Below are 14,415 nucleotides of genomic sequence, written 5' to 3'. Positions count from 1 at the left end.
CCTCAAGCACATCAATGAGAATAATACATAACTCTAAAATATAATACTACTATTTTTATAGCATGTTTGGTCAAAATTCTAAAATCAACTTAAAAATTATTTTTGAGCAATAATTAGTATTTGGCTAAACTTTTAAAAAGTACTTCTAAGTATATTTTTTCAAATATATCTTTGAGTAGATCTATTATTTTCAGCTTCTCAAAAACAACTTATGCTTATATTCAAAAACACTTTTTTCTTTTAAAAGTTTGACCAAACACCTTAATTTTGAAGAAAAAAAAATACTTTTAGCAAGATTTTTTTTAGCCATAGTTAGAATCTTTTTATCAAAAACTTATATAATACATGGAAAAAAGGAATTGGCAACGACAGGAAAAGTGTAGAAAAAGAGAGAGACAATAATTTCTAGTTAACGTCAAAGTCAATTCCATCCTATATTATCATCTTATGTCTTTTCTTTTTTAGAATGAAAGTATGACCATTGCTTCATTCTTTATACCATTAATATCATTTTGAACAATTAAAAAGAAATCTCAACTCTTGATCGTTATGAATTTGCTACCTAGTGCCACGTTAACTTAGGAGACACAAAAATAAACCTTTTTCATATTCAATATTCCTAATAATATACTTTATCCATTTTTAATTGAATAATTACCCAATAAGTTATATCATCTTAATTAGTAATTAAATAGTGTTAGGAAACGTTGGTGACATCTCTCTCTTTCTCTGTCCGCCACGTCAGCAGATCAAACGTCTCCCATTAAAAACTGAAATTACCGTAGCTGTCCCCCCGCGCCCCCCCCCCCCCCCAAAAAAAAGAAAAAGAAAAAAAGAACACATCTCTCTTTCTCTAATAACCTTCTCTCCCAGAGAGAGAGAGAGAGAGAGAGAGGAAGAGAGGAAGAAGAAGATGAAAGAGATTTAAATTTCTCTGTTTTGTTCTGTAAATAAATGCTTCTTCCTTCCTCATGAGACAACAAAATAAATAGGGGGAGAAAAAGAGGAAGTGCCGCAAACTGCACAGGAAAATAACAAAAAATCTAAAAATAAAGCCCCCCCCAAAAGCTGACTTCTTTTTGTGCAGCCATTTTTTCGATCTTTCTTCTCCCTTTTCTGTCTTTTGGGTCGGTTCAAGAATTGGGTTTTCCTTACAGTTGGATTTGTTAGAGTTCAAATTGAATTTTGAGCTCTTTCTTTTGGGGGAAATAAGGAAAATGCTTGGTTTATTTAGCTGAAGAGGTTTCCATATTGGCTTTCTGATGTTCTGTGTCTCATACTGATTGGAAGCTGTCCCCACTCATGACAATTATTGCACCAGCTTCCTGAATTTAAACCCACAACCAAACAAAAACAAAAAAAAAACAGAAAAAAATATCGAATCTTGTTTTAGATTTATATGACTGGTGTTGTTGAACTGTTTAATTCCCAATTTTGGCCTTTGGAGAAAAAAGTTACAAAAGCAACTTTCTCTTGGTGGGTTGGAAGTTAATCAGCTCTTTGAATTGAATTGAGTGTTCACTTTGGTTTATTAAAAAGGTTTGGGTGGTTTGCATGTATGTTGTATATTAGGTTTGCATAATCTTGTATTAGATTTTGTTGTTTAAAGAAGATGGCTTCAGCGTCAAGGATGGGAATAGATGAAGGAAGTGGGGATGAAACTAAAGGAGGGATGTGGGAATTAGACCAAAAGCTTGATCAGCCTATGGATGAGGAGGCTGGTAGACTCAGAAATATGTATAGAGAAAAGGTAAAGATGTGCCTTTTATTTTACTAGTACTAGTATTGTAGCTACCTTTTTTTAGCCTCTCTCTTTTTGGCCTTTCTCTTATTCTGCTTGCTTTTGCTGGATGTAATAAAATAGTCAAATCTTTTATTCTCATTCATCTTGATGTTGGTGGAGGGACTCAATTATTTGCTTCTCTCTTGATCTTATGCATGATTAATTTGATATCCTACTATAAAACTAAAAGAAACGAGGAATAGAGATATTTGAATCAAGGCAGATACAGTATTTGAACTTTATGGGTTACAGTTTGGGATTTTACCACTACTCGTTAATTTACTTGGTTCGGAATAAAAAATTTGTACTTAGAGTTCGAGCCATAGTTACTGAGTTACCCCAACTCACCCTCTACATCCACCCTTGGTTTGAAATTTGAGTCTTGAATAGGTGCGTCTGCCACTGGATGATTAGTTAGCTCTTCAGTTAAACATAGAGCATGATTCTCTATTCATGTCACGTAGTGGACAGTATTTTGTCTTTCTTCTCTTTTTCTCCTATTTATTGGGGTGGGTGGGGGTTGGGGGTTGGGGATTTTGCGGAGAGTAGGGTGTGGGAAGGTAATTTTTCATGTTGAAGACTTGTTTACTTCATATTTATACTCAAACGCAATTGATGACCAACAGAGGAAAATTGACTTATTACATATCTGCAACTGTCCTACTGTAAGAGTATTTTTACTAACTATAAGAGTTTATGATGCCATGATTGTCATTGCCTTATTTAAAAAATGATCCCATAGTTGTGACTATTTGGTTGATCACAAAGCAGAGTAATTACGAGTCCAGTTTTGGTTGTGATCACTCTTTCTGCCCCTGTCCTGATATAGTTGTCTCAATGCAGAAATTCTCAGCATTGTTGCTTCTGCGGCTTGCTTTTCAGAGTCTAGGAGTGGTTTATGGAGACTTGGGAACTTCTCCTTTGTATGTGTTCTACAATACATTTCCCCATGGAATTGATGATACAGAGGATGTCGTTGGCGCGCTTTCATTAATTATATATTCCCTCACACTTATCCCTCTCCTCAAGTATGTTTTCATTGTTTGTAGAGCGAATGACAATGGCCAAGGTAAGCTACTTTTGGAGTTCAAATGCTCAATTCTTTCATCTGATTCAGTTGTTGATTCTGCGTTATGCATGTCTCATGATTTATAAGTTACATGCTTGCATGCTGAGCAGCTTTCCTGTATGAAATGTTTATTCCAGTGGTAGCTGTTAACTTCGGATATAAATGCTGCTAAGACATTGTTGAAAGAGAATGTTGCTGGCTTTAATTGATTAGGCGGCACCTTGTTGTTGGTTGGACAGGGTTGGGTCTCTTTGCTCCCTTGTCCAGTTAATGCAGTTAAACGACTGGTCAAGTTGGAGAGAACCCTTTAATTCTAGGTTAATCTGACTAGGCGGTGCAGCTCTGAAAATTGGGTTTAAGCAAGTCAATACACTTGTGTGTGCTTTAGGACGGAAGATACGTCCTAAACCTTACCCTCGTTATGTACTCGGTTAGTTTTCTTGAGTTGCTTTCTTCTCGAGAAAATTAAATCAATGGCGAGGTTGTGTTTATGTCCAAGAGAACAACATTTTATGAACAGAATCCCATGGCTCAACTAATGCTTTATGGTTAAAGTGAAGAAGAATCTTTTACCTTCTCTTGTGTTCTAATTTGTTGCCTAAAGTTCGAAATGGATTTCAGATATGCCATGGCATACAAAGTCTCATATCTCTTTTCCCTTATGTGTTTGAGCAATTCATTTTTGGTTAAAATTGTGGAGTCTTCATTCTTGAAGCAATTCTCATAAGATGTAATGACTTTAAAATTAGGAAGATGAAACAATTGACCCTTGGGAACTTTGGTATGAATGCTTCTGCTTTCTGTTATTCATCTCTTAGTTCATTACTGCGTTATCTCCTACCCGCAACATACCTGTTATAAGACCAGGAAGGTAGTTTCTCAATTTCTAACATTTGAAAACATAGCATTGCTCAATTTCTAACATCCAAGAGTGGTGAATCACATAAACCTCCCATGATTGTAGAGGTTTTGGTTCCACGTGAGGAAAAAAAGAGAATGGAAGAGATGTAATGATGACTTGGTAATTTGATCAATACAAGACAACTATCATAGGCATCAAACACATTATATAGATAATATTTGTCCGATGTAGGACATTGTCGAACTCTAAGAAACTTAACACTTCTAATATTCTAACTCTAACATACACAATTATAATGTACCTCTTCGTAGCATTATATAATCACCGCCTAGCTTCAAATAAAAAATGAATTGCTTCAATGGAGGATGAATGGAGAGAACTTCTAGAAACGCAAGAACTTACTAATATCCTCATTCATGTTGCTTAAAATTTTATGCAAAAGAGAAACATTGTTCTTTAGAAAGAAGAGGAAAAATTGTTATTTTGAGTCAATAGAAAGTTAATATGACAAGCAAGAGCCTCGCAATCTTATTGTGATTATAGATCTCAAAACCTTTTTATTCCATATGAGGTTCAAACCTTGACATCACATAGACAATATCAAGCATCTTCACATAAAGGCTTTCCCTCCTGTTGTAATCGAATCACAGCATTTAAAAGCTCATGAAGTGAAGATGTGGAAACATTATTTCCTCAAATAACCTAAACAATCTCTTGCATCAGCGCTAAGGCAAAGAACAATAGCGAAGCAGGTCATGCGTCTTATTACACTTTCTCGTCCTTGCACATAGGTTCCCCAATCTGTCTTGCAGACATGAGCTACTAAAAGTTGCTGAGCAATCTGCAGAAGCTTTTTTCGTCGTTAGCATTTACTGTTATATTTGCTATAAAATTTTGGTTTTCATATCTGTTTAGAATGACAAAGGTTTCTTGAAAATCTGTGTTACTAGGTGGTGTGGAAATATTTGGCCTGAAAATCTAAGCTACAACTTTCTCTAACCTCTGGATCTCTTCAAATTATCTTCTGTCATAGACAATTTATGTCCTTCATTATGGTGTGCATTTCATGAGGTTCTCTTGTTGGCACTATATTGAACCTTGTTATTTTCTGTTCTGGAAAATCTCCATTTACAGAGACTTCTTCTATTCTTACCCTTAAATAATCTTTATTTCTTCTTTTTTTTTTCTGTATTTTAGAAGAAAAAAAGAAAAGAAAGAGAATAGTTAAGCATAAATAAGTTGCACAAGTTAAAAATGTAGAAAGGGCTAATGGGTGAAGTAAAGTGTTAGATTGTATTGCAATTTAGGAAAATATATGTTTAAAATATATAGTTGTTTCCTGGTATTCCTTAATTTCACGTGGAGTTACTAAATTTTGAATCTAAAGAACAGTTTGTTTATCAATTGAGGTTATTTTTTTACTGTGATAAACCAATCACTCTAATGTTGACTGTGTTACAGACATGTCATGATCTAAAACTAAAGTAAAGGATTTCTTGCATTCATTTGATATTGTTGTTAAGTTAACTTAATTTCCTTTGCCTTCATGTGCTTTACATTTTTTATTAATCACGTTACATAACTATATAGCAACAAAGATTTGTTCACTAACTAATGCGGGAAACATTAAAGATGATAAATTTGGGTTTTTTCTTTTAGGTGGGACTTTTGCTCTTTATTCTTTACTATGCCGGCATGCTAAGATAAAGACAATCCCCAACCAACATCGGACAGATGAGGAGCTGACAACTTATAGCCGTAGCACATTCCATGAGCATTCATTTGCTGCAAAAACAAAAAGATGGTTGGAGGCATATCCATTCAGGAAGAACGCACTTCTTATTATTGTAATTGTTGGCACTTGCACGGTAATAGGTGATGGAATTCTCACTCCGGCTATATCAGGTACCTTTATTTGAAGTTTGTCTTGTACTTGTCGTCTTGTATCTACTAGGTTGATGGAAGTTCACTATTCTAGTTTCTGGTCAAAAACTTTGCCTAATAAGTTTCGCCTAGATAAAAGCTCATATATCTTATTGCAGAAAAAAATCAGTGATCAGGTATGTTTCTTGAGATAGATGCTCTCTTAATTCATGATGGTTTAGGATTCGATCCATCTAGTTTCAGTAGACCAGGTCACTTCAATCCAAAAAGACCCAGAATGCATAGTATTATCTGTACCTAAATGTTTGTTCCCTTATACTTCAAAACCACACAATTTGATGATGAGAATGCGGGTCATATTGCCAAGACTACATGACGTGCATTCGCAACAGTTTTTTATTTTCTCTGTAATGACCAAAGTCTAACTATAGCTGCCTAAGCTACTCCCAGCTTGTTGCTTTTCATCCTTGCTCTCTAAGGGCTCACTTGGTTTGCTGTATAAAATAATCTCAGTGTAAGACTTATTAGTGAAACAACATTGGTTTTCGGTACCAAACGTTTTTAACAAATATCTGAAAATTTTATGCAGGAACATGTGTACCTTTTAATAATGGATAGAATTTGGAGTAAGGATATGTGTATTAGTAATACCGGATTACCGGTATACTGCTACTTATTTTGAAAGTGCATTCTTTTTATAACAATCACGACAATCCCTGTATTGTTCCTTGTCGCTTAACAATCCATGTTACCATCTATTGTAATTTCTGCATAACTAATCCATGAACCAAACAACCCCTAAAAGCTTAAGCCCAAGTTCTTAGTGGTAGAAATTCCAAAAGACTTTCAGTAAGCTTACATTAAGTCCGGTGTTTAGTAGAAGTCTTTGTAGTATGTTCAGAGATATGTCAGTAAAATATGTAGACAATTTCTAGTGTGAGAAATTTTGACTATTGGACTGTAAAGTATACAAATGGAGCAAAATGGGGAATGAGGATTCATATAGGCAACCCCAAATTATTGTTGTTGTTGTTGTTATACTCCGAATAGCAGAAGAATTTCAAATAGACACGCAGTGGCAGGGTAATTATGCAACGACAATGCTCTTAGACCCTTCGGGTGATTGCATGGATTGGGATTTATTTCTCCCCAGGGATCTCATACGATGTGAGCAAGACGAGGAAAAATGAGGAGAGATTGAGAGAATGCATTAGAGAAATAGAGCTATTTGAGTAAATAAAAATGTTTATAGACAAATAGTCTTATGCCTTAATCCTTTAATAAATCCACCTTACAATGTCTATAGCTACATCTACCAAGGAGGGACTCTAATAATGCAATAATATATTACATCAATCCGAACTACTTTATAAATGTAAAAAAGTTAATAATCAATTGATTGGTTTTTTTGGATGGTATTGCCAAAGTAGTTGTCCGAAAGTAAGGTTCTAATTGCTGGTGGCTAGTTGGAAAAGTTGCTCGAAAAGTGGGCAGAAGAATATCCGGAATAATTTCAGAAAGATGTATTGTTGTATGACAGGCAAAGTGCTATCTAAAAACAGTTGGTTTAACAGACACAGTATAATTGGAACAGTCGTTGGAAATATGCTTGGGCAGGCAGCATAATGGTTGCTTGCTACTGCTAGTAACAGAAAATTCCTTGTCTCTCTACCAAGATAGTAGATGCTCTAATACTATGTGAAGAAATAAGAAAAGAGAAGATACGTAGATGATTTTATAACTTTCATCATCAAAATACAAAATAGATGATTCAATAATTTGATGCATACGGGACACTTATTTATAGATGTCAAGCACTATACACACGATATTTATCCAATGTGGAACTGTATTTAACTTAAAACTTTACCACTTTCAAACTTTTCTAATCCTAAGATTTTAAGCTACCATTTGAACATCTAATATATACTCCTTTTGAAAAGAATTACGAGATTAAAGTAGAGAATTAAACTATTTATTGTTTGTCCTCAACTCGGAAAACGATTCCTTAATCTTTTTAAAAGTAAAATCTATGCATTTGGAAATTACATAAAAGGTATTGTATGCCACATTTTTTATAATTGGAAAATATTTAAACAAATATTAAAAAACTTAGTCAAGAGGTAGTTATGGTGTCATTCAGAGTGTGTGAAAGCCTATGAAGATTTATTCTCTATATTTTGGCTTACTTTTCTATTGGTTCTTTTATTTTAAGTTTGTAAAAAAGCACTTATTCAGAATATTTTTCTCAGTTCTTTCAGCTTCTGGTGGGATAAAGGTGGACCATCCAAAGATGAGTAATGGTACTATTCTACTTTTCTTATTAATACCACATCTTTTTTATTTCTTTGTTGATCCATCTTGGTTACTTTTTTCTATTTTAATCATTTACCATGACTTTGATTTTCTATCCTTTGATGCTTATAAGAAGAAATTAATTCCTGAGCTTTTTTATGCAGATGTAGTAGTGGTTGTTGCTGTCATTATATTGGTTGGTCTGTTTAGCTTACAACACTATGGCACAGACAGGGTTGGTTGGCTGTTTGCTCCCATTGTGCTGCTTTGGTTTCTATTAGTAGGAGGTATTGGCATCTTCAACATCTGGAAGTACGATAGCTCTGTTTTGAGGGCTTTTTCTCCTGTGTGCATATATAGGTATTTTAGGAGGAGAAAGAAAGAGGCTTGGACATCCCTGGGAGGAATAATGCTCAGCATTACAGGTTCTGTCTTCGTCCCTTCCCTTTTCTCAATCATCTCTTCTGAGTGCAAAGAATGACTGTTTGAACTCTGATAGTTCCTTGCTGACTACTTCAGGGACAGAGGCACTTTTTGCTGATCTTGCTCATTTTCCAGTGTCAGCAATACAGCTTGCTTTCACAGTCATTGTTTTCCCTTGCCTTCTTTTAACCTATACGGGGCAAGCAGCGTACCTCATGCAAAATAAGGAACATGTTGTCGATGCATTCTACCGTTCTATTCCAGGCATGTCTTGCTCTCTTAACTTTAATATTTGTTAAATCTATTCCTTTTGGTCCACGGTGGTGTCAAAAGGATTAATGGTGTGAACTCTAATGAGTAGTATGTCAATAGAGCTTGGATGCAGATTGGAATATGTTTTCGTTGTCAGTTGTCAACTGACATCAAAATAGCCTGTACCTAGCTTATCTAACTTTTTTTGTGGCCAAGTCCCTAGCTTGTCTAAATTTCATCGTTAGAGAGCATAATCTATGAAAAGGAAGCAGTAAAGAATCAGAAAGTATGTGGACTGCAGTCACAAAGTGAGACAGCTAAAATAGACTTGTTGCAAGTAAGACTGAGTTGGTAGACGGTCCGTAAAAGGAGAATCCAAGACCAAGTTTTGCCTGATGGGTATTTTTCAGTTTCTCTAAAATGTTCCTTTACAATAATGCTTACTCTTGAATCATGCACTGACTACCTACTGAAGCTAAAAACCTTTTCCCCTATAAATGATAAATTCAGAGAGGCAGTCTTGATGAGCTGTGCCCTTAGGCCCAAAAAGTTACACCTTAGTTGAGTTATACATAAAGAGATACCTCAGTGCGCCTCCTTCTCCTGAGTTTGCCTTTGAGAATTAGTTTTACAAGCTAGATTGAACTCCTTGCTTTCATTGTAATAGAGACTGGATTGATTTTATATATCAAAATGCTTGTTCATGTCACATAAAGATCTACATCGGATGTAGATTAAGCTTTAAAAACTCCATCCAACTATTCTGTATAACGTGGAATATCTTTTCTACATCAAAAATACAGATGAATAAAAGAAGAGCTCTTTACTCTCCACGTCCGACTTTCAATTCCTTTGAAATTCTTCTATTCCTTTCTCTCATTATCAGCGAAAAAACACAAAGACGTGATACTTTCCACAACTCATTTTTATTCACTTCCAATCTCCAACTCACCACATTTGCCACAGTTCTAGGGAGTGCCCAGGCCACATCAAACACGGCATACACGAATGATATAACTCTGTAGTACAGCTACAATGTAGCAATATGTGATTGTATCTTCCCCAACTTTCCTTACAGAAACAGCACCAACTCACAATTATCATTCTCCTCCTATTTTCTGCCTTAGGTTAAGCACTTCCACGTCACAATCAAGTGAGAAAGCTGCTCTTGAGTACTCATGTCCTTCGTATGTGGCTGTGTTGAATTGTGTGACCATCTCATATAAACGCTTATGCTGTTAGAGAGGGTACATTTTTATTTACTTGATTATATCTTCAACACGCACGTGCAAGCATGATTCTTTTTCATGGGTCATGGAAGTTCTTTTTGATAGTGGTGGCAGTGAGACTCAAACCAAGGACCTATGCCTGTTCTTATACCATGTTGTTGTTAGAGAGGGTCCACTTTTATTTACTTCATTATATCTTCAACAAGCTCCATACAGGTCTTGGTGCCCCCCCCCCCACCCCCACAAACCCCCCACCCCAAAAAAACAAAAAAACCCAACCCAACCCTCCTCCCTGTGAATAGGCAATCATAATAATAAACTTAATCGAGAAGCTCTTCAATAATGACCCTTTTCTAATGCTGTCTTCTTCTCCAAAGTAAATATAAATGTAGATGTTGTGGAAAAAAGACATTGATGTGATTCCAATTCCAATCTAGATGGGTCTTCTGAAAGATATTTCATTACACTTGACATCCATTGTCTCTGAGGAGATTTGATTGTAGCCTCCTTATCGATTGTGATAAACTATGGATGTGAAAAATCTTCTATTGAGGTTGAGTTCCCACACCAAACATCAGCAAAAAAACATCTCTGTTGTCATCTCTGACCTTGAAGCCAATGAATCCAAAGAACTAGTGTTATCAAAGGCGAAAAGCGCAAAAAAGCTCTAAGGTCTATTGGGGCTTTAAGCGCAAAGCGCAAATAAAGCGTGGGCTTTATTGAAGAAAAGCGCAAATGGAGAAGAACTATAATTATGTATGTGTAGTCCAAGACTAATATTTATAAGCATGAATACCAAATATATGGACAGAGAAATTGAAGAAAATTTACGATAAAGTGAAATATCAATTGTTTAGTGTCGCCTCTTCAGGATTACGCTCATTGGCAAGGAAAAGTATGCCTTGGAGCCTTGATGCCAACACTGAAGCGCCCGCTAAGCGAAACGAAGCGAGCCTCACTTGAGGGCTTAAGCGTGCTTTAAGCGGACCTTTGATAACACTGCAAAGAACTCATTCCAACACTGTAATCCGTTCTTTTTATCCAGTGATGTGTCAGATAGTTGTCAGGCCCCTGGTTTGGCCAAGCACTTTTTTGTTATGGGCTTTTTTTTTCTTTTTTTTTTTGGTTTGGGGTTGTTGTGCTTTTGAAGTATGTGTATAGACCCCTGAGTACTCTTTTACAGAACATCAGGGACGTTCTTTAATCATTTGCTCTATTAGTGTGACCAGCTGAAACCACTTCTACTCGCACAACTAAATGGAAATTGATTCACCAATTTATACAGCAATGTACAATCTTTAGGGAACTTCCATTTACAGCCCTTTTTTTTTTTTGGAAAACAAGGGTGATTAGAAGGAAAATAAAGCAAATGGAAATTATTGTAGTAGTAAACCTGACACCAGTGGCTAAAGTGTGAAGTTATAATGTCTTTGACAAATTGTCGTTTTGGTAATGCAGAAAGCATATACTGGCCAGTTTTTGTCATTGCAACTTTAGCTGCTATCGTTGCAAGTCAAGCAACCATTTCTGCTACATTTTCGATAATCAAGCAAGCTCTGGCACTTGGCTGTTTTCCAAGAGTTAAGGTTGTACATACATCAAAGAAGTTCATTGGGCAGATTTATATTCCTGATATAAATTGGATACTTATGATTCTTTGCATCGCTGTAACTGCTGGATTCAGAAATCAAAGTCAAATTGGCAACGCATATGGTGAGTACGTGTGTTGAATATAATATTGCTTGATTTCGTTTGAGTTTTTACTGAGAAGCAAAGTGGGTTCACTGAATAAAACTGGCTCAGACACCATCATTATCCAAAAAATGAAAAAAGAAGACTGCTCTGAGCCATTGGTTAAAAGTGTGTTGGTAAAAAATTCACTATCTATATAAGTAAATATATTCCACGAAACAAAAACAAAAAACAAAGTGTACAGCAAAGACTAAACCCCTTGACAAAATGGAGAACTGTGACATAGCAGCAAAGTGGGTTCACTCAGTAGAGTAATGCATCTGAGCCTTCAATGTAGCTATCTTTCACCATCTTCTAGAGAAAGACCAGAATGATAACGTTATTATTCGTGGGTTCACTCAGTAAAGTCATGCGTCTGAGCCTTCAATGTAGCTCTCTTTCACCATCTTCTTGAGAAAGACCAGAATGATAGCGTTATTATTCGTGAGTCTGTTTATGACTTAATAAATTGTTAGTCTACTGTGTTATAGGTTGCTAAATTAGTATTGTGATTTTAAACAAAGGGCAGTCTGGTGTATGAAGCATCCCGTGTTCACACAGGGTCTAGGAAAGGGCCGCGCCCCAAAGAGTGGGATGTTGGCAGCCTACCCTGATGCAAGCATCAATGGATGATTCCACGGTTCGAACCCGTGACCTAAGTCACACGGAGACAACTTTATCGTTGCTCCAGGGCTTTCTTTCAAATTAGTATTGTGATTATTGATTACAAAAATAATGCATGAAAATTAAGAAATGAATTAATTGTAAAATTAAACATAAAATTCAAAATTAAAATGCTTTGTTCAAATCCTCTGAAAATTGGGTCATGGAACAAAATGATTGTTCTGTTCAGTAGTTTAATATAATAATATAAAGGGCGATGGACATGGGAAAATAAGAATACTAGGCTTGCTGCCCCGGTGCCCCCTGCTGCTCGCTATTGCTTTGCCACTACATTTTACGGCTGAGTTTCTGGCTGAACCCACTTGTGCAAATCCTGGGTCTCATTACTTTGAATGATTCCGTTTTCTTATCTATTGTAGATTCCTGCGTTTAGCATTTACACCATATGTTGGAAGACCTCACCTTGAAACCTGCATACTAATGTAACATTTTCTTGAACAGGAACGGCGGTCGTGATAGTCATGTTGGTGACCACGCTCCTCATGACCTTAATAATGTTACTGGTTTGGCGCTGTCATTGGGTTCTTGTCCTTGTCTTCACTGTCTTATCTCTGGTGGTTGAATGTACCTACTTCTCTGCAGTGCTATTTAAAGTTGATCAGGGTGGTTGGGTTCCGCTTGTGATTGCTGCAGCTTTTCTTGTCGTCATGTATGTCTGGCATTACGGAACTGTGAAACGTTATGAATTTGAGATGCACAGCAAGGTGTCTATGGCATGGATTCTTGGGCTTGGCCCCAGTTTAGGACTGGTACGTGTCCCGGGGATAGGACTTGTCTACACCGAGCTGGCTAGTGGGGTGCCACACATCTTTTCTCACTTCATTACAAATCTGCCAGCTATACATTCAGTTGTGGTATTTGTCTGTGTGAAGTATCTTCCAGTTTACACAGTTCCAGAAGATGAGAGGTTCCTCGTGAAACGCATAGGACCCAAGACTTTTCACATGTTCCGCTGTGTTGCAAGGTATGGTTACAAAGACCTCCATAAGAAAGATGAGGAGTTCGAGAGAAAGCTCTTTGATAATCTCTTCCTATTTGTCCGGCTGGAGAATATGATGGAAGGCTGCTCTGACTCTGATGAATACAGCTTATACGGACAGCAAACGCAGAATTCGATGGATTATTTACTGCAAAATAAGAGCAACCCAACTACAGGAAATAATACATGTTCGTCGATGGAATCAATAGTACCCGTAAAATCTCCCACTCAAGGAAGCAATACAGTCACATCATCATCAGGCCGTGAGAGCAGCCAGGCAGAAGTGGACGAATTGGAATTCTTGAATCGTTGTCGAGATGCTGGGGTTGTACACATTCTTGGAAACACTGTAGTTAGAGCAAGGAGAGACTCTAGGTTCTATAAGAAAATTGCTATCGACTATATATATGCGTTTCTTAGGAGAATATGCAGGGAAAATAGTGTGATCTTCAACGTACCTCATGAGAGCCTCTTGAACGTTGGACAAATTTTCTATGTATAAATATTTTTGCAAATGATCAATCGAGGATATTATTGACTTGTTCCCCGCGTATGGACATCTGATCTCTAGTTTACTAAAATAGTTACCGAAATTAATGAGGTTTGCTTGACATCTTTCAATATTAATATATGGGTAGCTTACTGTTAGCCCTCCGCCTCTTTGGGATTTACTTGGCAATGAGAGCGTTGTCAAGGGCAGCAAGAGTGTTGCCAAGCTTAGGTGCACGAGATAGCACCAAGGCAAAAGAGAAATGGGCAAGCGATGGCCAAGGTCTTGAGACAGGCAAGACATGCTTGGCAAAGGCTTGACAAGGCAGTGTGGGCAAATTGGTGCGGCATGGCACAGCATGCGCGCCAAAGACAAAGGTGCGGGCGATTCGGTTTGTGGTAGCGGCAAGTATAGGCTAAGCTAAATCAAGATAGCGCGGAATGATAGCGAGGGGTCTCAATAGCTAAGGCAAGGCTATGTGAGGCAAAAGACAAGCAATGGCACGGGTAAGACAAGTATTGACACAGACAAGGCAGAAACGCGGCTAAGGCAATGCGCGTGCGACAAGAGTGTCGGGAGTGTGCGGCAAAATCATGGGCAGATGGTTGCGTACAAGGCATTGGTGCGGGGTAATGTCAAAAGGCGCCAAGACTGGGCGCAATGCCAGCCTTGGGCGTGCAACAACTGACCAAGTGAAACAGGCACATGTATTGCACATGCCAAAGTAGAGGGCG

The 14,415-nt window shown here is 37.1% G+C and overlaps 1 protein-coding gene across 1 annotated transcript; it reads left to right on the top strand.

Annotated features, from left to right (window-relative positions):
• Positions 1-877: 877 nt before the first annotated feature.
• Positions 878-13,735, top strand: LOC104086240 (potassium transporter 11-like). Its single transcript, XM_070195347.1, has 8 exons — positions 878-1,750; positions 2,627-2,852; positions 5,374-5,619; positions 7,851-7,901; positions 8,058-8,318; positions 8,413-8,580; positions 11,256-11,510; positions 12,654-13,735. Exons 1-8 carry the CDS (start codon positions 1,613-1,615, stop codon positions 13,691-13,693), a joined length of 2,385 nt encoding a protein of 794 aa, XP_070051448.1. The 5' UTR covers positions 878-1,612; the 3' UTR covers positions 13,694-13,735.
• The last annotated feature ends 680 nt before the right edge of the window (positions 13,736-14,415 follow it).

The sequence above is a fragment of the Nicotiana tomentosiformis genome, chromosome 2 (genome assembly GCF_000390325.3).
Source record: "Nicotiana tomentosiformis chromosome 2, ASM39032v3, whole genome shotgun sequence".
Lineage (NCBI taxonomy): Eukaryota > Viridiplantae > Streptophyta > Magnoliopsida > Solanales > Solanaceae > Nicotiana > Nicotiana tomentosiformis.
This window is presented reverse-complemented; position numbering and strand designations above follow the sequence as displayed.

Coding starts and splice junctions, on each gene's coding strand:
- LOC104086240 (XM_070195347.1), top strand. CDS start 1,613: ATGGCTTCAGCGTCAAGGATGGGAATAGATGAAGGAAGTGGGGATGAA. Junction 5,620..7,850: donor TCTCACTCCGGCTATATCAG/GTACCTTTATTT, acceptor TATTTTTCTCAG/TTCTTTCAGCTTCTGGTGGG. Junction 7,902..8,057: donor CCATCCAAAGATGAGTAATG/GTACTATTCTAC, acceptor TTTTTTATGCAG/ATGTAGTAGTGGTTGTTGCT.